Source organism: Nomascus leucogenys, chromosome 18, assembly GCF_006542625.1.
Source record: "Nomascus leucogenys isolate Asia chromosome 18, Asia_NLE_v1, whole genome shotgun sequence".
Taxonomy (NCBI): domain Eukaryota; kingdom Metazoa; phylum Chordata; class Mammalia; order Primates; family Hylobatidae; genus Nomascus; species Nomascus leucogenys.
In genome coordinates, this window is record NC_044398.1 from 10,151,579 (window position 1) to 10,179,082 (window position 27,504).

The 27,504-nt window shown below is 39.3% G+C and overlaps 1 protein-coding gene across 1 annotated transcript in view; it reads right to left on the reverse strand.

Annotated features, from left to right (window-relative positions):
• Positions 1 to 27,504, reverse strand: part of ANK3 (ankyrin 3) — a 366,342-nt gene that overhangs the window by 93,678 nt on the left and 245,160 nt on the right. Inside the window, 2 exon segments of the mRNA XM_030797694.1 lie at positions 14,401 to 14,503; positions 19,123 to 19,246. Of these exon segments, the coding sequence (XP_030653554.1) occupies positions 14,401 to 14,503; positions 19,123 to 19,246 (227 nt within the window).

The following is a 27,504-nucleotide window of genomic DNA, read 5'->3' on the forward strand; positions in this document are numbered from 1 at the left end:
TTGGGGGAATCAATATTGTTAAATATTTAACAGTATGTCCATACTGCTCAAAGCAATCAATGGATTCAATGCGATCTCTATCAAAATAATGATATTCTTCACAGAAATTAAAAGAAAATCCTAAAATGTAGGTGGAACTATAAAAGACTCAGAACAGCCAAAGCTATCCTAAGTAAAAAGAACAAAACTGGAAGAACCACATTATCTGACTTTATACTACAGAGATATAGTCACCAAAACGGCATGGTGCTGGGAAAAAAATCAGACACATAGATCAGTGGAACACAATATAGAACCCAGAGATAAATCCATACATCTACAGTGAACTGATTTTTGACAAAGGTGCTAAGAACATACATTGGAGGAATAATAGTCTCTTCAATAAATGATGCTGGGAAAATTAGATAGCCATATGCAAAAGAATGAAACTAGGCCCCTATCTCTCGCCATATACAAAAATCAAATCAAAATGAATTAAAGACTTAAATCTAAGACCTCAAACTATGAAACTACTAAAAAAGAATACACTACGGAAACTCTCCAGGACACTGAACTGTGCAAAAATTTCCTGAGTAATACCCCATAAGCACAGGCAACCAAGGCAAAAAGAGACAATCAAGTTGAAAAGCTTCCTCACAGCAAAAGAAACAATCAGCAAAGTGAAGAGACAACCCACAGAATGGGAGAATGTATTGACAACCTCTCCGTCTGACAAGGGATTAATAACCAGAATACATAAGGAGCTCAAACAACTATCTGGGGAAAAAAAAATCTAATAATCCAACTAAAAATAGGCAAAAGAACTGAATAGACATTTCTCAGAAGAAGACATACAAATGGCAAACAGGTATGTGAAAAAGTCCTCAACATCACTGATCATCAGAGAAATTTAAATCAAAACCAGAATGAGATATCATCTCACCTTAGTTAAAATAGCTTTTATCCAGAAGTTAGGCAATAACAAATTCTAACCAGGATTTGGAGAAAAGGGAACCCTCTTACCCTGTTGGTGGGAATGTAACCACCACAGACAGCAGTCTGGAGGTTCCTCGAAAAACTGAAAATAGAGCTACCCTGCTATCCAGCAAGCCCACTGCTAGGTATATACCCAAAAGAAAATAAGTATATCAAAGAGACATCTGAACTCCCATGTTTATTGCAGCACTACTCACAATAGCCAAGATTTGGAAGCAACCTAAGTGTCCATCAACAGATGAATAGAAATAGAAAATACATACACAATGGAGTATGTACACGCAACGGAGTACTGTTCAGCCGTAAAAAAGAATGAGAGCCTGTCTGTCATTTGCAACAACATGGATGGAACTGGAGGTAATTATGTTAGCTAAAATAAGCTGGGCACAGAAAGACAAATTTCTCATGTTCTCACTTATTTGTGAAAGCTAAAAATGAAAATAATTGAGTTCATGGAGATCGAAAGTAGAAAGATTGTTACCAGAGGCTGGGAAGGGTAGTGAGGGAGTGCAGGGGGTGGAGGGTAGTGGGAATGGTTAAAATGTACAAAAAAAAAAAAAAGAAAAAACAGAAAGAATGAATAAAGGCAGGGTGCATGGCTCATGTCTGTAATCCCAGCACTTTGGGAGGCCAAGGTGGATGGATGACTTGAGCTCAGGAGTTTAAGACCAGCCTGGACAACATGGCAAAATTCCATCTCTATAAAAATTACAAAAAAGAGCCAAGCGTGGTGGTGTTTGCCTGTAGTCCCAGCTACTTGGAAGGCTGAGGAGGGAGGATGGCTTGAGCTGGGAGGTGGAGGTTGCAGTGAGCCAAGGTAGTGCTACTGCACTCCAGTCTGGGTGACAGGGCCAGACCCTTTCTCAAAAAAAAAAAAAAGTATAAGACCCTAATATTTGGTAATACAACAGAGTGACTACAGTCAAAAGTAATTTAATCATACATTGTAAAATAACTAAAAGTACATAATTGGATTGTTTGTAGCACAAAGGACAAATGCTTGAGGTGACAGATACCCCATTTGCCATGATGTGATTATGCACTGCATGCCTGTATAAAAATATCTCATGTCACCCATAAATATATATACCTACTATGTATTCACAAAAATTTTAAAATAAAGATGATAAACAGGATACCACATATGATGATGGTTAAAGATGAACTAGACCCGACTTTTAAGTTGTCTCAGCAAGAAGGGGTGTTGCCTGGGCTTAATGGAAAAGCTTGGCTTTGAAGTTGAGTCACAGACTTAGATTTGGAAATTGCCTTTGCCACTTGTTAATGGAAACACTTCTTTCCCACTCCCGATTTTTCCAGTTTGAAAAGATAACCCAGTTGTGTAACTATGGGCCTCTCCCTACCCCTTTATATTCACTTTAGCCCTGGAAATTAAAGTGATGTATCTGAGTGATAGATTTGGGAAAGGTAGCTGGGAAGGTTCTGCTCAGATCCAGTTTTCAATCTATGGGCACAGAGAGTGAGCAGCCTCCTCTTCTCTCCAAAGCCTACTTCTGCAAAGAGTGTGCCTGGCCTGGGCCAGCATCACAGTCATTGGGTAGGGGGGTGTGCCTATCTCAGGGATTCAGTTAGCAGGCCCACGCGGCTCAGACACTAAGCCAGTCCTCGCCTGGCCTCCATCAGGAATAAAGGAGATATTTTGCCATTGACCTTTCCTTATCTTTACTTATTGAAAGCTCTTTCAGAGATGTCCCAGCATCACCTGCTGGTTTTGTGATCATTAGCAGATTACTCAACTTTTTTCAGTCTTAGTTTCTGCATTTTCAAACTGGGGATGGTTGATACGGAGATAAAAGAAAACATACGTCAAAGTCTGGCACTAATGCAGTGCTGGTGTTGGCATGGAATTATAATAATGTCTCCTTATATGTGTAAAGCCTTCTATACTTTTCAAAGGACTTTCGCTTATATTAGCTCATTTGTCACAATCTGATCATTTATGGGGGAAAACAGCAAAAATAAAAATATTCCAGTCCCAGCACTGGGGCATTATAGTAATACACACAGAGTGCTTTTATCAAACCAGTGGAGGCCATTCAAGAATGCATCTTATTAATGCCTAGGTCTTATTTATTGACTCAAAATATTTACATTCCTTTGTTAACAGCACTACCACAACTTACTGTGCATCAGTTCAATGGTAAGGACTGACCTAGGCCTATACATTCATTTTTTGTTTGAGTTGTCAGAACCTATTAGCCTTGAGAGTAATGGAGCCATTTGACAGATGAGGAAACTGAGGTTTAGAAAGACTTCAAAAACTAGGCAATACAAAGTCAACACCTAGAACTGGGTGGCTTTAATAGAACACTATGTTAAAGAAAAATTCACATTGTATTTTTAATAATTTTTATTCCCATGTCACAGATAATATGAATAAGCACATTACTTTTCATTTTGGAAGTGATGTCAAGGATTATTAAACTGAAAATGCACATTATTTAATAGAGTCCAAAGCCTGACTAATGATGATATCACTGTCTCCAAGAGCTTAATACTTTCCAAAAATAGTTTCTCACTAGTCCTATTCATCGGAGGAAAGAAGAGAACAAGTACACACTGGCCTTACAAACAAGGACACACCCAAATGCCCAGGTCTGGAAATAATTGTCCAGGCAGGGAAGAAAAGAGGCAGGGTCAAGAAAGTGTTTGCAAGAGAGACAGAAAAAAAAGGAGAAATCCAATTAACTCCAATATGAGTAATTCTCTAGGTTGCTGACTGTCAACTTCCAGTGTTAGATGACATGAGTTAAGGTCCAGAACTAACTCTGCAAGTTTCCTTATCTAACAGCTCTACCACCTATGGGGGAAGGTGGTCTTGCAAATTAACTGGTAGCCTTGACAGGCTAATGTTAACAGCAACCAGTAAATCTCCCAGTAACAGGTCACATGCAACACTCAGTGCAACAATTCTGGGAGATTGTAAATACAATTTAGTTTAGTAACAGTTGGATAATACAATCAGACTGGGAGCCACAGAAAGTAAAGGGCTATCAGGGATAACTTCACTCTATGGCCACAACTTGGACAGGGCCAAGGCAGAGGAAGTCATGTGGGTGTCAGTTCCCCACACGAAGAATAAGATGACTTGGGTTTGAATCAGGCTCTGTCACTCCATAGCCCAGTGAATGGCAAGTCAAAAAACTCACTGAACCTCCATTTCTGCATTAGGGTGACAGGTAGAAAATATTAATTGCCCTGATTCACTGTGAGAATGGAATGACCCAAGTAATGTGAAAGTGACTTGAAAATTCTAAATTACCATGCAAACAAAAACACAGATGATGTTAATCTCATACCCCTAGATATTTACTTATTTATTTTATTTTTTGAGACAGAGTCTCACTCTGTCACCTAGGCTCGAGTGCAGTGGCGCGATCTATCTTGGCTCACTGCAACCTCTGCCTCCTGGGTTCAAGCAATTCTCCTGCCTCAGCCTCCCCAGTAGCTGGGATTACAGGCATGTGCCACCATGCCCAGCTGATTTTATTTTATTTTTTTGTATTTTTAGTAGAGACGGGGTTTCACCATGTTGGCCAGGCAGGTCTTGAACTCCTGGCTTAAGTGATCTACCCACCTTGGCCTCCCAAAGTGCTGGGATTACAGGAATGAGCCACTGTGCCCAGACTACCTCTAGATTTTTAATAATTGAAGATAATTTATTTCTTATAGTTCTATAATGTTGCATCCCTCTATGTAGATATTTAGGATAGCATATCCTTTTCACACCACAGGGAGAAGTCAGAGCTGCCTGCTGGATTAACAAAAATAATAGTGGTGTTTTTGCTTTGCAAAATACTTGTCTACGCATCGATTCTTCCCATGGCTAACATGCTTTACTCGGATCTGCTATGCTTTGCTTATTAGAGTGGCACTATTGCCTAGTGGCCAGCAGGAGAATGGGTTTAAGCACCCATCAGGTTTACAGTCCGTTCTCAGCTCTACTGCCTAATAGACAAGCTATTTAACTGGACAAGCTAAACACTCCTCACAGCCCTAGTCTCCTTATCTGTAAAGTGGTAATCATAATACCCATTTCATCAGGTAGCCAAAAGCATGAAATGAGATGATGCATTTAATAAAACATTGTGGCAGGTAGTGTATTAAGTATTATAATTATTGTGACATGCAGTGGATATTGAGTGAAATGGCAAACTGCTACCCAAATAGATAGTAGTAGGTTTAAACATCCAGCACAACTACATGGAAACACTTTTAAGAAATGGATTCCATAAAAGGAAACCTGACACGAGTAGTAAAATAAAATAAAAATTAAAGGCCTACTGTAATAGAAAAAGCAGGCCTTTTTTCCCTTACAGTATTCATTTTCTTGAAGTCAACTATTACTACTCTTAAGACTTATTTTATTTGAGAATAGCATATAAAGAAATTTCGTTCATTAAATTTCCAAATTGGACTGATTTCAAGACAATCTGGTTATGAACTTGAACAAAAGAAGGTCAATCAAGGTCAGAGTGGAAGCTGAGCATGTCAACACCCAGCTTGAGACATCAAAACTAACTGCACTACCTTAAGGAAGTCACAATACCAACTTCTCTGCCTTAAAAAAAAAAATCTGTAATCTTGCTGACCAATCTTTGAGAGGTGTTGAATGCATCACCTGAGTAATGCTGGCAAAGCACTTTGAAGAGAGAAAGCAGCATATTAAATGTCACCAGTTAAAGGTGCTTATCTTCTAGGGGGACTGTCTCTAGCAAATCTTTAATCTGAGGCTGGCTACCTTCTGCCACCATGCACGTTTCTGAGCACTCCCCTTAGAAATTAGCTTACGTGAAAGAAGTAGCAAGGTTAATCTGCCGATGAGTGTGGGAGATGGGGGTGGGAGTGTGGGTGGAATAGGGTTGAGAGGTAGAGGGGGAATATCTGACTGTTAGCATAGGCAGCCTTTTGGGTTAGGTATTCTTCTCCCTCCCTATTACTGAGATAATTGAAAATGCTTGGATCTTGAAAATACAAGCAGGAAGTTTCTTCTGAAGAATGCTCCAATTTTCACACTACTTGCTAACGTATCAAATTGTACATTACACATTATATGACTAAATGTAGATGAAATCATCCTTAGCCTCAAAAAAGACCAAGTCCAATCCAAAGGAATCAGAATCCTTGGCTGTGAGATAAATGAGAAGAGTTATGAGGTGGAAGATGTGACAGCAGCCTTCCTGTACATGATGGCTACAATGAGGCTTCTAATATCACTTACAGAATTTTCTCCACAGTCAGCATTCAAACAGCCAGGGCAACTGTTGACATCATAGTCTAGTTAAGCCTTCTAAACCAGTCACTACTGAAGGCCTGCCACTAGCCCCCTCAGGAACAAACCACATAGGCAAATCTGGTCTGAAAAGGAAGTCTTCAAAAGAAAGAAATCTACTCAGAGAGAGCAGGGCCAAACAGCTGTCCCATTCCTCTCTTTTCATAGATGCACTGCCCCTAAGTCAACAGAACTATCAAGAAATGGAAGGTGTTCATTTTAGAGTGATCGATTGGCAAGGGGCTCCTTTCTAAAATTTTTGTTTAGAAATACCCAAGTTTATCCAGGTGCGGTGGCTCACGCCTGTAATCTCAGCACTTTGGGAGGCAGAGGCGGGCGGATCACCTGAGGCCAGGAGTTTGAGACCATCCTGGCCAATATGGTGAAACTCCATCTCTATTAAAAATACAAAAAAAATTAGCGAGGTGTGGTAGTGCATGCTTGTAATCCCAGCTGCTGGGGAGGTTGAGGCATGAAAATTGCTTGAACCCGGGAGGCAGAGGTTGCTGTGAGCTGAGATCACGCCACTGCACTCCAGCCTGGGTGACAGAGTGAGACTCTGTCTCAAAAAAAGAGAAAAGAAAAAAGAAATTCCCAAGTTTATAGCATTCTCTTAAATCATAGTTCTTCATTTTCTTTCTCTTTTGTTAATATTGAACTTACTTATTTCTAGAGAGAAAGCATAAAATAATAGAATCTCAAGGTTGAATGGCACTTTAAGATGCTAGACTTTTTACGTTTCCATTGATATGTGGTTGTTCCTACCAGGTTTCATTACCACCAACAGCAACCACATTAGTAATGACAGAAAACCAAACTGAACTGGTTTAAGATACTCCCTTTCCAGGGATGGGGGAGATTGAAATTAAATTGCTGGTTTATATGGCAAGAAAATCTGTATGGTGCTAACTTCAAGGTCGGTTGAATCCAGCTCAAATGATGGTAGGAATCATTTGTCTTCACATTCTACTCCCAGCAGCTTTGGACTTATGTCATCTTTATAGCTTAGGAACCCCAGCAGAGTTTTTCTTTCCCAAAAGGTTAGACAAAGTCTCAAATTTGAGTCTCACTAGATGGGCTCAGATTTCACTTTTTATCCCAAAGTAATTGCTGTAATCCAGGAGATAGGAATGCTCTGAATGGCCAGAATTGGGTCTCACTGTTGCAGAACAGGAGGGACTTATGCCCCTTCTAGACAACATCAGCTGAGAAATGGGTGGGGTTAGGGATTCAACCATCAGATCCAGGCACTGCCACGGAAATGGGTGTATGCAGAAAGCCAAATGGGTGTATGCACGCAAAACCAACCAACATCGATAAGTGACTTATGCTTTTCTCCCATCTTTGAATGACTCTATAAAAAGTCATACTGAATTACATGTTTCTGCCTACAGTATATACATACCTTTCGGTCTTACAACTAATTCTGGGGTCATTTAAAGAAAGATAAACTAATTGGTTAGCCTGCTAAATATTTGTAAACTGATGTCATGCCTTCTACCTTTTATCTGTCTGAAGGTCAAATAGTTCCATTCCTGTAATGATGCCTTCCATGCCATATTTTTTAGTTTTTCATACTTTTTTTTTTGTCTCGCTCTGTCTCCCAGGCTGGAGTGCAGTGGTGCGATCTCGGCTCACTGCAACCTCCACGTACTGGGTTCAAGCGATTTTCCTGCCTCAGCCTCCCAAGTAGCTGGGATTACAGGCAAGTGCCACCATGCCCGGCCAATTTTTTGTAGTTTTAGTAGAGACGGGGTGTTAGCCAGGATGGTCTCGATCTCCTGACCTCGTGATCTGCTCACCTTGGCTTCCCAAAGTGCTGGAATTACAGATGTGAAGCACCGCACCCGGCCAGTTCTTCATACTTTTTATAATTGTTACTGAATATGTTATGTCAGTTCTTTTTAAAGCACATTGAATAAATAAAAGACTTTATAAGGATTAGAAATAAATGTAACGAAGAACACTGTCTAAATATAATCTTTCATGCTAAAAAATAGATCACTATGGTGGTTCTGTGGCCCAACCAAGAATACTAGCAAGTATAAGATCCTGGAGGACAGACTATAAAATACCTGGACTCCTCAAGGGCCTTTTTCTTGCACTGAGCAATGCAGATGTAGAGTGTTCAGGATAAAGTGAGGCAATCTGGATCCAGATGGCCAGTAACTCTGCCACTTATAAGCTGTGTCCCCGGGGGGGAGTTACTCATGCTCTCTGTGCCTCAGTTTCTTCATTTTTTTTTTTTTTTGAGATAGTGTCTCACTATCTTGCCCAGACTGGAGTGCAGTGGCGCAATCTCGGCTCACGGCAACCTCTGCCTCGCAGGCTCAAGAGATTCTCTTGCCTCAGCCTCCCGAGTAGCTAGGATTACAGGCGTGCACCACTACCACTGGGCTAATTTTTGTATTTTTAATAGAGACAGGGTTTCACCATGTTGGCCAGGCTGGTCTCGAACTTCTGACCTCAAATGATCCACCCACCTTGGCCTCCCAAAGTGCTGGGATTACAGGTGTGAGCCACCGTGCCTGGCCTCTTCATCTTTTTAATGGGGTTAACAAGTTATTTCATAGGGATATTGTGAACTGTAAACAGCTTAATACTGCTAAATCACTTAGAATAATTCCAGGCACATAATAGGAGCTCAAAATTAGCTGTTTTCACCACCACCATAAGTGTTACCGCCATTCTATCTCCTGACACTGAAGGTATCTAGTGAATAGCATTCCATTTATATAATGAGCACTGTCTAATCTGGATCACACACAGTAATGTGTCTTAAGTACATTCGCTGTACCAGACAGTTGCTTTCAATAATTACATCAGAAGAAATGAAAGCTCCATGCTATTACCTTCATCCCAGACAATCAGGCTTCAGTTTAGACTCATCCCTTTATTTATTAACTCCTTTTTGGAGAGGAATGGAATGTTTCCAAGCACAGGCGTTGCTTTCAGACAATCTGACACACACAAATCTGAGCTTATAAAACAAATACATTAGATGTTGACTGACCAATACACACCAAGCTTCCAGTGAGAGTTGCCTTAAATCGGTAGTTACTAACTAAAGGTACACCTTAGAATGGTCAGGGGACCCTTAAAAATACACATGCCCAAGAACCCAGACATGGAAATTCTGATTCTGCAGGCATCTTGCTTTTAAAAGAGCCACAGGTAATTCCAGTGGGCACCCTCAGTTAAGAATACTAACTATGAATCAGTGGCTTTCAACCTTGGGTGCATTTAGAATTGCATGCCCAGGCTCTACACAGGCCAAAGAAATCAGGAACTGAGCAATCGTCTTTTTAAAAGTTCTCCAGGTGGCCGGGCATGGTGGCTCACACCTGTAATCCCAGCACTTTGGAAGGACAAGCTGGGCGGATCACTTGAGGTCAGGAGTTCGAGACAAGCCTGGGCAACATGGCAAAATTCCGTCTCTACTAAAAAATACAAAAATTAGCCAGGCATGGTGGCACACGCCTGTAATTCCAGCTACTAGGGAGGCTGAGGCACAAGAATCAATTGAACCCAGAAGGTGGAGGTTGCAGTGAGCTGAGATCATGCCACTGCACTCCAGCCTGAGTGGTAGAGTGAGACTCTGTCACACACACACACCCCCCAAAGTTCTCCAAGTGATGCTCGTAAGTGGTCCGGACTGAGTCATTGCTTTAAATAAAAAGATCTTTTGACAAATCCAAGACATGATTTCATTTACATACACATTTTCAAAAACATATCTTAGGTGATTTTTGGCTGACAGAATTCTTTCATGTTTTCTGATGAAATTATTGCTGTGGAAAGGCTACATTTTGAAATTTATAAATACAGAGTCAGAGGAATGAAAGACAAAAACTAATGATTTTGTGTCACTTAATTCTAATAGAAAATGTTCAAATGCACTTCTGAAGTATATGGAAGGTAAAAGAATAGGAAGTTCACGATAACCTGTAACAAAAGAGTCTACTCTTGACTGTCCAGGAGGGAATTAAGCGTATTACAGACTAAGTACTGGGGTTCAACAGGGGGTGAGGATGGCTCCACCTCTCCCACTCCCCTCCCCCAGTTCTGGCCTCCACGTGTGCCTTCAGCCAGCACAGGTCCCTAGAAGGTGAGGTGGCAGGCCTGCACTAATCACCGTAGGTCTCAACTACACTTTAACTGTGGTTAATATGCAAACTGATTAATCAGCAGGATAATAAAGAGGCAACTGTACTTTGTATGAGTGAGGTCTACTCATTGAAAAAGAAAAGTGTATGAGAGTTCATTTTTACTCATTTTTCACCTTTACTTGTCAGGGCAAATTTAACTGGGCAATGACAGTGCAGTTTTAAATCTGACAGTAAGTTATATGTCATTGCTTTGGGAATTCTAAATATTGAAAACTTCTTTCATGCTTTCCAACAAAATTATTACTGTGGAAGAGCTGTATTTTGAACATTATAAATACAAAATTAGAGAAATGAAAAACAGAAACTAATAATTTTGTCATTTAATCCTAAAGTGTTTAAATGCACTTCTGAAGTAAATGCTTCCCATGAGTCTTGCGAGTCTTGCACAGTGTATCTAAACACTTCTGTCTGCCAGCTTCTTCTTTGAGGAATTAGCCTTTTCCTTCTCCTCTATATCTATAATTTTATTTATCTATAATAATAGACAGAGGTGCATTAGCTTTTTTAGTCTCAAAACTAGAGACTTAAAAAGTTAATGCACCTCTTTCAGGATTTTTCCTCCTTCCTCCAAGTTACTATTTTGAAATTGTTCACACAAATGAAAAAGTTGAAAAACTGTATAAAAAATACCCATGTACTTTCCACCTAGATTCAACAATTAACATTGCTATATTTGCTTTAACTTTATCCACATGCATTTTGGCTGAACTATTTGGAAATAGTTGAATTAATGATTGCTTAATTCTGGAAAACTTCAGCATGCATACCCCAATATTCTCTGAGTAGGTTCAATAAGTAGCAGTGATAAGCTAAGAAAATTATCAATGCTAAAATTATCACTGCTAAGAAAATTATCAATGATTTCCTACATACACAGATATCTCCAAGACATTTTCAAATGCTCCCAACAGTCCCTAAAATGTCTTTATGACTTTCATTTCCTGCTCCAAAATCTCCTGCCAATTTATTCTGGATTTGCATGGATCTGAGTAGTGTTACATGCTTATTAAACATGCTGGTTCCACAAGGAATGCCTATGTGGGTATTCTGTGCTCATTAAAGACAGCAACTTTCTGTTTCTACATTATCAACTTAAAGTTTATTTTGAAAGATTTTCAGATGTCCTATGCTCTCCTTTCCTCTGATGGGTCTGTAGAAGCGTTCGTGATGTCCACAGAGGTATTTCTGAGTTGGAAGCAACAACTGACTACAAGAGCATCAGTTTCATCTCAAAAATTCTCTTTGTCTTCTATTTCTGTTCACAAATCCTTAGTTCTGAGTAAATGCTGCCCCCCACCCCCCCGTCTACCTGAGTAAGTAGGTCTTGGTAATAGTTAATAGGCAATGGTGTGAGAACCCTCAGAAGCCATTTTACAGTACCACAAACACTCGCATTTTACTTCAACATTGATGTGCAGAAGTTGGGTGGTGGAGTAACTATGGCGGTAATGGTGGTGGTGTTAGCAGTGGTGGAGGGGACAGTGATGATGGTAAGGTCATGCTGATGGTGGTGGTGGTTCCAATTTCGGGCCCTTGACCCATAGCAAGTTAATATGCAGAAATATAAGCCACAATTAGGTTCGATCAGAAATTCCCTGGCACATGCTTTCTACATTAGCAAAGTGTCATTGATACCTGGGGAGCCTCCTTTCACCTGTGATTTTACATTTTGTGGGTTTTCCTTAGAGTGTAGAGAATAACAGGCATTTTTATACTTATAAGTGGTATCAATATCTCCACTGCCATCTCATTTCAATCGGGAATATGAAAAGAGCAGGATTACAGACTAAGATAATGACCACAGCCAACCAAGCAGAAAATTTCAACCAATTCCTGGCAACACCTTATACCCAAGAGCTTAGTTTCATTATTTGAGACAAGTGCTTTCTCTAGTGCTAATACCCATTTAAAACCCATGACATGCTATTGCACTGAAAGGGTGTGGCTGTGCCCCACTCAAATCTCATCTTGAATTGTAGCTCCCACAATTCTCACCTGTTGTGGGAGGGACCTGGTGGGAGGTGATTGAATCATAGGGGCAGGTCTTTCCCGTGCTGTTGTCATGACACTGAATAAGTCTCACAAGATCTGATGGTCTTATAAGGGGGAGTTACCCTGCACAAGTTCTCTCCTTGCCTGCCACCATGTAAGATGTCCCTTGCTCTTCCACCATGATTGTGAGGCCTCCCCAGCCATGTGGAACTGTGAGTCAATTAAACCTCTTTTCTTTATAAATTACCCAGTCTCTGGTATGTCTTTATTAGCAACGTGAGAACATACTAATACATGCACCTATAATCTTTTTTTTTTTTTTTTTTTTTTTTTGACAGAGTCTCGCTCTGTCGCCCAGGCTGGAGTACAGTGGCGCAATCTTGGCTCACTGCAAACTCTGCCACCCAGGTTCAAGCAATTCTCCTGCCTCAGCCTCCCGAGTAGCTGAGATTACAGGCACCCACCACCACACCTGGCTAATTTTTGTATTTTTAGTAGAGATGGGATTTCACCACGTTGGCCAGGCTGGTCATGAACTCCTGACCTTAAGTGATCTGCCCGTCTTGGCCTTCCAAAGTGCTGGGATTACAGGCATGACCCACTATGCCCAGCCTATAATCATTTTTAAAATAGTTTTTTTGTCTGACCAAACACTGAATAACCACTATATTCACCTCTGTAAGGCCTGCTTGTTAAGAATGTTCTAGAGAGTAAAAAGTAATAAAATATGTATTGTAGGTCCCTATGAAGTACAACACACACGTGTATGTCTAAACATCAGCATCTGCAGACATGTGGGAGTCCCAAAAGTCTACCTATTGCTTAACCTCTAACTTGGCTGTGATATGTGACTATCACTTATTCATCTGCTCCAATTCACCTTCATTGTGCAGTGAGTCAAAAAGCCCAGCATGATTTCACCAATTATTTACATTGTTTAAATATTATAAGCCACCTTTAAAAGTTTTATTGTCCAGATAGTTTCATCTATCATTAAATCACTACCGTGCACACTTAAAGCCAGGTATTATCTGTGTAGTAATTATTCCAGGACCATCCTGAGCCCATATGCAGGAAGACTGTGTTACTGGAACTTCTTATAGTAACCCACTATCTATTCAACCACAATTATTGGAAGAAAAAAATTACACAAACACCAAATGCATGTAGCAGAGATTCTGGTAGAAAGCCAAATACTATCACATCTTCAGACACCCATCAAAGGCAGCTTTGAAGCTAAGGGAACAAAAAATGACCAGTCTCATCTTTACTCATTAAAAACAATTCTAACAAATTCCAACATAGATACACAGTTTGTTTAGCAAAATACAACATTCAGGCTGGGTGCGGTGGTTCACACCTGTAATCCCAGCACTTTGGGAGGCCAAGGCGGGTGTATCACTTAAGGTCAGGAGTTCTAGACCAGCCTGGCCAACATGGTGAAACCCCATCTCTACTAAAAATACAAAAATTAGCTGGGTGTGGTGGTGTGCCTGTAGTGCCAGCTACTTAGGAGGCTGAGGCATGAGAATCACTGGAGCCCAGGAGGCAGAGACTGCAGTGAGCTGAGATCATGCCACTGCACTTCAGCCTGGGTGACAGAGACTCTGTCTCCAAAAACAAACAAAAACATTCATGAGGTTAATAACAGCAACTTCAGCTACCGATGATTATTAACTCTCCTTTTAAAAAATTGAAATAGATCTGACCTAGAGAAGAGAAAGGTAACTGCACATTTCCTAGGACTTTGTGAGTTCCTCTCTGATATTCCTATCTTCCTCACCTGCAGAAGATAGGAATATTTCTGCTTATAGTACAACTTATTTTTTTTTTAACCGGCTAGTACCAGAAGATTTACGAACGTAAAATCAAACATGCAGAATTATATTTTTTGTCACAAGACAAAGAGCTTGATTAAATCATACAAATGTAAGTTTACTGGTCAAAGGCTATTTTGAGAAGAATGCATACCTGCTCTTTGGATGGCACAAGGAGTTCTTCAATCATCATGCTGTCCCGTGCATAGGAGCTTCTGTTCAAGGTGTAAGACCTATCCGAACTGAAGGAGCGGAGGCTGTTGTATTTACAGTTAACCATTCAACAGTGGTAGATGATGATGAGATGAATAAAAAAAAAATTAATGCATGCAACTTTAAGAACAGGCAAGATGGCTAAAAATATCAACAAAAGTTGTTCTTGAAAGGACATAGTGAAAAGTAAAATCCCTTATATTTGAGAAAATGTCTTCAGTGTAGACAACCTTATGATTAGAATTTGTTTAAAATTAGGCCAATTTTGAGAATATGAAATGCATGAAAACTTTGGATGTTTCACTATGAAGTTGAACCGACATGACAATTGAGAAGAACCAGATAGTTGACAGATTTTTCTAGGACGAGATCTTATGTTAGAATGTCTCCTCTTTCTGGTCTATGTCTACTTGACATGCGCTACTGATAAGAATTATGTCTACTTTAAATGGGTCTGTTTATAAGTCTTTGAGACTTACTGAGAACTCTGGTTTGTTGTTGCTACTCATAGAAAACATCAAGAAGGAAGTAGTGTTATGAATACACTTTGCATGATCCTCTTTGCCATCTTCCTGGCTTTGAGGAAACATTCATATGCCCTGCAGGGTTATTTGGTCTTTTCTGCAAATATTCTTTCTTTGCTCTACTGTTGTCTTTCTAGCTCCTTCAACTGTTCTTTCCAGCCACTGTCAAATCCTCCATATGGCCCTTGAACTTCTCAGATACAGGTACCCTGATGCCCTGATACGTCATCATCACAGTGACCTCTAAACTAAAACTCAACAGAGTCAGGGCCCTTGGGAGAACAGTTCTGCCATGTCACTCTCGTGACCTTGCATGTATTCACATAAGTCATACAGGCAAAGACCGGAATTGAAGCTAATCTGAGCCTTCACAGAACACCCTATGATCTTCCAGGAACTCAGAGGATGGAGGTTGGTGAGGAGCTTCCACGAGATCATCTGCTATTCACCTCCCCGTCTCACCTGGGAGGCTGTCATGAGATAGCTTTCATCACTTCCTCTTTCTAATGATGCATGAGGCTTCCTATTCTGCTCTCCTTGGAATAGAGCTGCAGAATATAAAACCATTTAGCTGAAGTCTAGAATTGGCTCCTCAGCAATGGGGTATCCCATAACTAGCATTGTAGACTTCTAGCCCCTTTTGTTTTGGTGTCCTTTTAGGTGTAGGGGATAAGGATCATGAGAAGCCAGCATCTTTCACTTCTTCCTTTCACTGCCTATATAATGAAAAAACCATCTGGATCTAAAAGTGGCTTTTTGTATCTTTACCAGTTGAACCAGCCAGAATTTGGCTTTGGCCTTGCCTTTTGTGTGCTTGATGGGGAAATGAACAAAGAAGACATACGTAAGAGGTAAATAAATGATTCTTTGCATGAAACAATTTCTTTCCCCCACTGCCTGCTATACTAAAGAAAATAGGAAAGTGGGTATCCTTTTATCAAGATATAGAGCCTCCTGATATTAGAGGCCTCATTCTAATGTCTACACAGATAGGTACATACATTCTTCTAGGATTGGAGCCTTCACTTTTATCAGGATCTCAGACGGACCTCTCTTATCCCCAAACAACCATCATTCTGCAGTCATTATTTAGTGTATTCAGCAAAACTTACTAAAAGACCATTATAAGCATAATTCCTGCACAGAGGAACTTATCTAGTAAGCCACATGACTCTGGCCACTTGCACAGTCAGGCCCTCCGTGCCCAATCATGGAACCCATTACTCTCTTTTTTCCCCAGTTTCAATTGCAAGCCCTTCTTTCTGCCATTCCTGTTTCTATTCTCTTACCTTCCCTCAAATACAGTAGAAGCTTCCTAAGAGCAGGAATTCTCTAACTCAACACTGTCCAACAGAACTTTCTCCTATGAAGGGGATGTGCTAAATCTGAGCTGTCCAACAACAGTGGCTACTGAGCACTTGAAATGTGGCTGATGTGAATGAACAAATGAATTTAACTAATTTTAATTTAAGTAACTATAGGTGGCTAGTGGCTACATTATTAGTGCAGCTTGTAAGTACTCATAACTATGTTACATTTTGCTCCAGTGGTGTGATCTGAGAGTTGCTGGCCACTCTTTGCATTAGACATTCATTTCTTCAAATTATGGTCCCCATGGCATGATATGTTAACATTAGTGGTGTATGAAACAGTTTTCTATGTGGACAAACACTTAAAAGTTTTAAAAAATAATTACCTATTCATTTTAATTTCTATTTTTAAATGTATCTAAACTTTGTTGATACTTCTTAAACATCTCCTCCTTCTTTTAATTTCTGTATGAGTGCCAACTGCAGAACAGAGCCCAGAATTGGGAGCTATCAACAGAAAGGCCTAAAGATGTCTTCATTTTGCATGTCTGAAGTTCCTACTTCTGATCATTCCAGACCAATTTAAATTAGACATATAGAGCCAATTAAATCCATCAAGTTTCACTCTGAATCCTTAATACTTTGAAGTACTTTCAGCCTAAAATTAAAGATTATTTGTATGGGGATCTAGAAAGCGTTAAATTGTTTTTAACTAAGGCCAACTATTTGTAGCCATCAGTATACCCTAAGTGTTAAATATAGGAAGTGTTAGAAAAACATGCCTCAGAATTCTAAATTTATACTAATTTACCTAGCACAACTCAAATAAAACAGCAACCAGCAAACAAACAGCCCTTCACTTCAGGACTTTTTCTTCAAACCCAGTGAAATTTCTTTAATTACTTCATGCACTATATAAAACTTGTTAAGGGAAAGAAATTCCTTAAGTATTTGGTCAATTTTGCGTAAGTAATATTTATTATATACTTTCTAGTTTTCTTAAAATCACAAAATTTTTACTGATTTTTCTAAAGCTTTTGAGCAGAAAAAAAGAAGGCACATCGCAGCACATCACAGCACATCACATTACAATGCTAAAGAAAATAAAAATGAGAGCATGAGCCAGGAGAGGGAAGAGAAACACTATAAAAGTGCCATGTCTTCTTACCTTATCTTGGGACTATTTTAAAGTAATTTTAGAAAAAAAACAAAACAAAACAAAAAAAAAAACAGAAGAAATAGAAAGCAAAAAATCAGACAGGGAAAAAAGAAAAAAAATGTTATGGTTGAATGAGTTACACATTTAATGTATTCCTTTTAAAATGTTACACTCAGAATATATTTTACTTGATAATACTCTAACAATGTGCTTAAAAATATTGGCTTTATAGATTTTTAAAAAATATTTGCCTCTGAGCATAACATGAGTCATCAAAGTAAAAAAAATGAGTTACATATAATAGCAACAAATAATAGTGCAATCAAAATTAGAAGTGTGAAAGCCTTGGAATTATATTAAGAAAAAAATTACAGTGCGATATTCTGGTTACCTATGTCACTGGAGGTCAGCTACTACAGTTTTCTACAAAAAAATGATTGATCACAAAATGTGTCATATATTATCAGAAAAGAAGGCAAGCTAGTTATTGGATTTCAAAAGCTATAAATCTCTACGATTTAAACAAGATCTACAGGATCTCAAGAACCTTAAAGGTTCTACATATTTTCCATTTTAACTTGTTGCTATCTGTGATCGCCTAAAATATTGCATATTTTTTTAAAGTTATTTTTCCTCTTCCTGTTAATGACAGCTGCTACAATAAGACTCTAAGGGCTATTATAAATGTATTTATAAGGCAAAAGTTCTACCAAGCTATATGAGTTTCAAATTCCTACTAAAAGAAGGCTAGAAGAAAAATCAATTCAATATCCATACTGGCCACACCAACTACACTGAGAATAAACTCCAGGGTTTACTTTGTGGGAAGTGCCATTTACTATTAGACAATGAAACTTTTTACAACAGATCCTTAAACTATAGGAAAATGTCCTCAGGGCTCTGGCTTAGAAGGTTTAATTATTAGCTTTAAAATAACTTGACTGTCAGCAAACACTCTGTTAATCCACACTAGGGTAAAGAAGTCTCCAAATTCTGCACGAGGTTCTGTTTCTTTCAACTAGTTTAAGAAAAGTTTGAGTCAAGGTTTTCCCATGCAGAAGTTTTCCACTTCAGTTGTAAGAACTGAATTTGTCACCATTCCTGTCTGTGACTTTTGGTAAATCACTGTTATACTTCTAACATGTCCCTTGTAAACAAAATAATGGAACAGTTTTAGAAGAGATACTCAAACACTTGGTGGACAACTTTAATAAACAATATTTTTTTTTCAAAAATGCTCTTTTAATCATGAATTATTATTTCAATAACAAAGAGAGAAAAGTGAACAATCTATACACATATTTCTTACTTATTAGCAAATAATATTTTCTTTCAATATGGAACAAAACTTAATTTTGAAATATGTGACTCAGATTGGTTCTCCCAGTTTTGTCAGTGAGCTCTTTTGCTACTGTGCTGGAAGCATGACTGCAAAGTGGGGAAAAAAAAAAGAACACACAATTAACATGTTCAATCACATGAAATTAACAACTGCAAACCACAAAAGAAAATAGCAGAGCATGTGTATTTGCGTCGAGAACATTTCGCTAAATTCACATCTTCATCCAAAGAACACATTTTGGGATAATGTGAAAAATGAACATGATTTTGATTTATGACAAATCATGGTTGTTTTAAATTAACTATGAAAGACAGCAACAATGAAGTACCTGGCAGAACGCGCTCCGAGACTAAAGCCCATGTAACCCTCTGCAGGCAGGGAATCATCACCCAATTCCTTAAGGTCCTGTGGCCCAAGATATTTGTCTGTGTCCCCTGTCATTGCATCTTCACCTGCAGATGTAGAGAGCAAGCCCACATCAAAAGCTTCCCTTTTGAAAGTGTCAGCTGTGGAGAAAATCACTCCTTTGGTTATCAGCAAATCCCCCATTATCTCATATTCACCTTCCCGTATCCCCTGGATAATTTTTGTAACTCCCGTTTAGAAGGAAAAGGTATAGGTAAAGGTTAGTACACAATTTCAAGAGTGAATTTAAGTAGCGGAAACAACTCCCGGTATTAAGTACGAATCTTAAAACATTACCCCTATCCCTTTGCTTCCCCGTAAGCCTCAGCTGACTAGAAAGGTGGATGTTTTCTGTCAGTTATAGTTTTCCTCACCTCACCTCACCCACGATGAGGGCAGCTTGTTTGAATGGACATGGATTACAAAATAAGAACCACCTCTTCATTACTGTTCTTGAAATTATATGTGGGAAGGAAACAGACATTTAAAAAAAAAAAACCGGTTTTCTCACACACAGGATTTCAGTTTAGGGCTTATGTAAGAAACTAGCAAGTTATGTGAACTATAACTTGCTTGGTTGGAGGGCCTTGGAACACATCAATTTTGAAATGTTTCTAAACCTATCAAATTAACAACAGCCCAACTGTCCCAATGCTTGAAATCTACATGGAAAGCAACGCAGCCTTCTCCAGAGATAATATGGGTGCTTCAGCACTTTGAAAGGACTATATAAATTGCTCTTTAATTATCAAGACAAAGAGTTAATTACGTGAAATACTTTTACCAGCTACGTATGCAAAACATGACCTCACATGGAAAAACCACATTCCAAGAGTGACAAGGCAGGTTTTTCAACTGTCTTTTGCCCTCTGGGACATTTCCCATCCTTCTCAAAAGGTAGCACGGGCTGCAGAAAAGTTCCTTCCCCACACAGGCAAACTCTTACCCTCTTTCTGGACACAAGCTTCGCTGGCCAAGAGATTGTAAAAGTGTACATGTTGTGTTTTCTCAAAGGTAAGTGATTCATTCCCCCAGAATTATTTTCCAATTCCTACATTCGGTACTGTTTACATTTTCCATTCATTTAAACTCAGGAAACCGCAAGAGCTCAGCTTTTAAACTACCAATCAAGTCTAAAAATACGCTGTCAACTACTGTTTTTGCAAATGTAAAAACTAAACAGATCAACTTTCTACTGCTGCTACCCAGTACCAAGAGATTATTTTAAGTAACTATTTATGGCTGGGCTATTTGCACATTCACTGCATCTCAAACAAAAACAGCACACACCAAGTACAACTCAAAGATCTTACTCTGCGGTAAAGCCATTTCCACTAGGCTTGGATGATCAAATGTTTTCCTGATGTTTCCAGGAATTCCTTAAGCAGTGATTTAGAATCAACCTCCAAACCAGCTCAAGCAAACCAATCCCTGGTTTGTATCCACTCTCGTCACCACCGCTGAATTCCTCTCAGCATCTTGATATCCTCGTAGGCAATTGAGGAATTATACATCTTTCCTCACTCAGAGTTCGAAGATTTTCAAAATTTCAGGCCCTCCGAAAAATCTTTTTAAAAAAACCCACTTAATTGAGATTAAGATCCTTTTGACCACTCCGCAGACATCCTTTTAAAGCTCCTTCTGATTGGATTAAAAACTCCTCTGGCAAGCCTCTAGCAGGACAGAATGGTGACATAAATGCAAGCCCCTGAGTTATTTGTATGTAAATATGAGGACTGCTCCGGTGTAGACTTTCGGTAATTTGATACCAGTGCGCGTTGCCTAGTCGGGTAACCGAGACAGCCTTCATGTAGGGAGAGAGAGCGAAGTGCTACATTTAATTAGGAGGTGATTCTTCTCAAATATGAATGAAGAAACAGCCAACCCAGGTAGAGGAAAAACATTAGAAGAAAACAAAGCAGTGACCCAGGCGGGGAGTGGCACGGAGCTCCAGGCAAACTTTCAACTTTGTTCTCAGCTGGGAACACTGGGAGCCTCAGTTATTTATGGTCCCTGTCAGGTGGAAGGAGGAGAAAAAGAGAGAGGGAGGGCCTGCCCTTGAGTTGAGGTTGTGAAACTGGGGCTAAGGAAAGCAGCAGTGATTCCCGTAACTCTCCAAGAAGCACTTTGCAATACACTAATTGCCGCTGCTTTTTATCAAGAGTTTGAAGAAGGGAGCAGAAGTGAGACAAGTTGGAAAAAGCAAATGGGTGTTCTGCTTTATTTTTGGCCCAAGTTCTTTCAACTATTTAATATCGAGGGACTCACTGGTGCTCCTTCGAGAGGTCCCTGGAGGAAGTGCAAAGCAAAGGGAGAACTGGGGTTGGCTGGAGAGGCCTTTGTTGCCCCAGATAGGAGGCAGGACTGAGGTCTGTCACTTTGCTGTTACATTGTTTCTTTCCCTCTCCACTAGTGGCCTTCCTTCTCAGCTGCTCCACGCTGCTTATGTTGGCAGTGAAGGAAAGAACTAGCAGGACTTCCCCATCTTCCATCTGGGTACACTGGAGAGGCCATTTCAATTGCTTCTTTTTTTTTTTTTTTTGCTTCCCTCCAGCCCCCACCGCCCCCGAGAATAGCTGGAGAATTGGGCTCGAAAGTAAAGGGTTTAGAAACTGTCTTGCTGAAGTAAGCACTCTTTTATAAAAGCACATCTATCCCCTTGGAATGTTACCTAAATATACAGGAATCTGAATCTGTAGAACTGATAAAGTAGGGAAAAAAATCTGTTTTCCCTGGATACGTGCATAGATGAATGGATAAATGCATGATTCATATAATATTAGGATGCTATGACACCTGGTGCATTACTCTGATCAGCCTGGCTGTAATCAACATGAGAAATACATGGAAATAGAAGGGAAGTCATTTATAATGTCTGGAACATATTGAAAACTATTCCCAAGCAGAGAATAATTTCCAACTCTAAAGAATAGAAGGGGAAGTCTTGTTTAAAGAGAAATGTCTGGATGTTCATCGGCTTTTTAAGTCTGCATTTCGAATCCAAACTACAGAACTGAGCAAAGCCTTATTCAAATACTGTCATTCATTCCAATTTCTCAGCAAGGCCTATGATGCAATGTTCCCTCCACTGACTTCTTGGCTATTTTTCCTTCTTGGCTATTCTTCCACACCCACCTTCCCTCCTGTTGTACAGAATTTTTTCAGTCCCTAGAAGTCCTTAAACTCTTTAGACTTTGAGCCTTTACTAGGGTGTATTCTCTTGATGGAACCTTTATCGTTTTTTCTAGACGAACTTCTCTAATCTTTGACTCTTTCTAGAAGTGCTCGCACCCTCTACTCACCATTAGGTGTCCCTCATCAGAATGTATTGCCAGTAAACACATCTGCTTAGTCTTTCCCATTGGCTGGTGAGATCCCCTAAGTTAGGAGCCGTATTCTTCCTGGGCCAGGTATATTGGAAGTTCTCATAAATAATCTTGGAATCCATGACTGATAATAAATATGTTATTTTTGCCAGGCGCGGTGGCTCACGCTTGTAATCCCAGCACTTTGGGAGGCCGAGGCGGGCGGATCACGAGGTCAGGCGATCAAGACCACGGTGAAACCCCGTCTCTACTAAAAATACAAAAAATTAGCCGGGCGTGGTGACGGGCGCCTGCAGTCCCAGCTACTCGGAGAGGCTGAGGCAGGAGAATGGCGTGAACCCGGCAGGCGGAGCTTGCAGTGAGCCGAGATTGCGCGACTGCACTCCAGCCTGGGAGACAGAGCGAGACTCCGTCTCAAAAAAATAAATAAATAAATAAATAAATAAATAAATAAATAAATCAATAAATAAAAATAAATAAATAAATATGTTATTTTTATTTTTATCTTTTAAATCTACATGTCATGGCAACTTAGCACTCTTTTCAAATATTGTTAAATGACTGGTATACAGTAAAATTTCAGTGAAAGTAATTTTCCATTATTCTTCAACCATACTTCTTAGACTTCAGAAATGGTCACTATGAAACCAAAAGAAGTCTGGGGTAGGGGTGAGAGTTGTCAACACACTTGGCCAAAGATTAATGAAAATAAAATAGCCTTATCACATTAAGTAATTATCCACTTAGCATTTTAGAATGGTGAGAACATTTGTTAAAAGACATGGAATTCAGAAATAAAAGCAATGGTGTTCCTTTAATGCTGTTTTCCACAATCCAGGCTGTACCATGTATTGATTGGGTGACCTTTGAAATACCATGTAACTGCTCTGAGTCATAGTTCCAACCTCTATAAAACTGGGGGTAATAAGTCTGCCTCTACCCTCAAGCCTCCTGGGGAGATTTAAATGAAATAATACACAAAGTAAGGGCTTAATCAGCACGATTACTATTATTCTGTAGCACAATTTTTTCCAATGCCCAAATATCTGAATGCATGAACTCAAATAGCATTTAAATTGCTGCTATTTATACTGGTAAAGGCAAAATCCAATCACAGCAGTAAAGTGTCCCTGTTCTCCATTACTTATAAGCCAGGCACTGTGTTAGGTAATCACAAAATTTGTTGATGGAATGAATGAATGAACAATAACAACAACAAAGTTCATTCACACTCCTTTCAATAAACAAAACTTTCTGTCATTATTATACAGTACAACACACCGCCGAACCAAAGATTAGAAAGGAATGAGATGAACTGTATTGTGTGATTTGTTAACTTTCTCTAATCCACTGTATAATCCAAACACATTTTAGCTAGTGGCAGCTTCTAACAGGTGTGTATAAGCCAACCAAGGTAATTTTATTAAAAGATGACATGCATTTTATATCAGATATATTTAGCTTAAAAATGTTACCAAGAGTCACATATTTTCACTTAGTAAAAATGAGTTGTGTAGGTTTATGTTTTCTAGAGGTATTTGGTGCAGTGAAATAATAGTTGTGTTATAGAGGAATTTCACTATTTTTAGGCAAAGAGGATTTTGGCAGCTCGTCTTTAAAATGCCCCCCTCACCCCTACCTCCAATGAACTATGTTTCCTTCTATTCATGCCCTTGCGTAGTACCCCTACTTGAATCTGGGTTGGCTGAAATTTTGAACAGTGAAATTTGGCAAAGTGATTTTGAATGAATGAGTTTGTGTTCAAAGAAACCTTGCAGACTCCTCAAGTCTCTTGAAACAGTGGTTTGGGGGAAGCCAGTCCGATTGTAAGAAATCTGACTATGATGATAGCACCATGTTATAAAGAAGCTCAAGGTAGCCATATGGAGAGGCTGCTTAGAACCAGGGAAAGAGAGAGACAGAGAGAGAGTCAAAGAGAGAGAGAGAGAGAGAAACGCCCAGCCAACGCTCAGCTGTTGCTGCCATCCTAGCTGAGGTGTCAGACCTTTGAATGAAGACACCATCTTGGACATCTGGTCATGTTCCTCCCCCTCAGTTGCTGACTGCCATCTCATAAAAGATCCCAAGACTCAGCTGAACCCTGGTTAACTCACAGAACCACGGGAGATAATAAGACCTTAAATCACTGAGTTTAGGGGAGGCTGTAATTTTGTAATAGGTAACCAAAACAAAAATGAAAAATGACAAAGTCCAAAGGTAAACCAAAGAGGTCACACTCTGGTTGCCTAATGTATCACTAATAAATTAGTTAGCTCTGTAGTGCATTAAATGATGTGTATACACAAAGCCCAGGAGCACAGTGGCAAATGCCATTAGAGAAGGCCTCACTTAGTATTGACTTGATGCATTTCAAAACTTTTATCTTGAGCACTGATGTTCTTATTGTTAATCGACTTCTGTCAATAAATTATCAGAGCCTAGAAAATATTCAAAAAGAATATAAAACTCCCCAAATCTACCTGATCCCACCACTAACCAATTAATAAAAGCAGTTCAGAGGCATTTTACTTCAACTACTCAGCAATCTCCTCTTCCTAGTCCTCCCTACCTCATGACTAGGCTGAAAGAAGAGATTTCCTACACCATAATCAGCCATTCAAAGATCCATCAACTTCATCTGCCAGGAAAACAATACAAAATAGAAACAGGAATAAAGGAGAGAAAGAGAGTACATTAAATGATTATCAGGACTGTGGTGGGCCAAATAGGTGTACCCTCATTCCTTTTTAGATTCCAAGTCAATGGTCTAGTACATGGTGTAATATACCCAATCGAACATCCTCACAATCTTTCATTATGCCCCCTAATGATCCTTTTTCATGTTGAATAAAGGAAATAGTTATTGGCCTAATATTTAAAAGTGTTTTCTTATCCTAGAAGTTATTTTCTCTTCTTTTCTTCCCCTACCCGACGTACTTTTCTTCTAATCTCTTTCTACCTTAAGACCATCACCAAGGAAAACTTCTGTCACTTTTCCATGAACTGAAAGCTGTTTTCCCATCTGGCTGGAGACTTGAGTCATAAAGTTCCTTAAGATAAGGATACCAAATTGTATTGTTAGAAACTTTGCTCAGAAGTGTTTAATTCTGCTGTAAAATACAGAATCTCCCATTATAAAGTTTAAATTAATAGTTAATAGCACAGACCAAATAGTACAACCTTCCAAATTACATGGGATTAAAAAAGATTAGAAAGAATAAAGAGAAACAGTGTCTCTATACTCTACTGATTTACTAGGAGTTGATTTCTTAATAGGACTCAGAAAATAGTCTAATACACGAGAGATTAATGATCAAACTTGACTTAAATTTACTGTTGCTTATCCTTTAAAAAGTGATTTTCTTTGATCATACAGCAAAGAGAGGAAATGAAAACTATTGGGAAAATAAATCCTTTATTTCTAGTCAGCATTACAGAACAGCAGAAACAGATCAATTATAATTAACACTAATATTTATTGAGCGTTTACCATGTTTTAGGCACTGTGTTTGGTGTTTTATATGTATTATTTCATTTAATTCTCATAATCTTATAAAACAGAATCGTTATTTCCATTTCAAAATAAAACACAGTTTAGAGTGGTGGAATAAATACTCCAAGATTACTTAGAATATAGAGAAAATAGGATTCGAAATCAGTTGCTGTCACTCTAGAGCCCTTCTTTTAACTACCACAGTGGGCTGGCCATACAAAACTTAAGATACTATTGAATGAATATTACAAGAAATTCGTAATCAAAATGTAAGCTCCTTGAGGGCAAGGGGGCTTTGTCTGTTTTGCTTCATATCATTGCCCAGAACAGAACCTGGCACATAGTAGGTGCTCAATAAATGTGGAATGAATGAAAGAGCAGTGATTGCCTTTCAAAATGGGAACTATATTTACTGGGGCAAAGAGGAGGGAGACTTACTTTTCACCGTAAACTCTTGTACCTTGGGAATTTTGTACCATGTGCATCTATTACCTATTCAAAAAATGAATAAAATTAACAAAATAAAACAAAACAAAATATAGGGACTGCAGATAAGTCATGTAAACTCTATGTTCCATCCACCAGAAACAGTATTGTCACTCACATAAGTCTGCCATGTAGATACGAAGATGTGTATGTGTACCAGTGGTTATCCAGCAATCAAGCAGAGGGAACACTCAATACTTTGATATTCTACTTTACATGCCTCTTTAAGAGATGGAACAGAAAAAGTGAAGTAACAAGGCAGGAAGAAGGAGATGCACACTATTCTAGTAGTTTCAGGGGTACGTGTGCAGGTTTGTTACATGGGAAAACTGCATGTCACAGGGGTTTGGTGTACAGATTATTTCAACATCCAGGTAATGAGCATAGTACCCGATAGGCAGTTTTTCAGTCCTCACCTTTCTCCCACCCTCCACCCCCAAGTAGGCCTTGGTGTTTCTTGCTCCCTTCTTTTTTTGTTTGGAGACACGGTCTCACTCTATCGCCCAGGCTGGAGTGCAGTAGCATAATCTTGGCTCACTGCAACCTCTGCCTACTGGGTTCAAGCGATTAGCCTGCCTCAGCCTCCCGAGTAGCTGGATTACAGGCACCCGCCACCATGACCAGCTAATTTTTGTGTTTTTAGTAGAGACAGGGTTCCACCATATTGGCCAGGCTGGTGTTGAACTCCTGACCTCAGATGATCCGGCCTCCCAAAGTGCTGGGATTATAGATATGAGCCACTGAGCCCGGCAAAGATTTATATCTCATTCAACATTTAGACAATAAATTCTCAGCCTAGAGAATCCAAATGACGTATTTGCTCACATTACTTTTCCCTTGATCTCCTGATATTTTCATTCTCAAAAGAACAAGGAAGCAAGAGTAAGAAAAAGAAATATGGTAGGATTAGGATCCTGATCCCTCAAACTTGGATTCTAAAAGTCTAATTCTAGCCCAGAGTTACAGAATAGTTGTTGGTAATGTTAGTTAGATGCCAGAT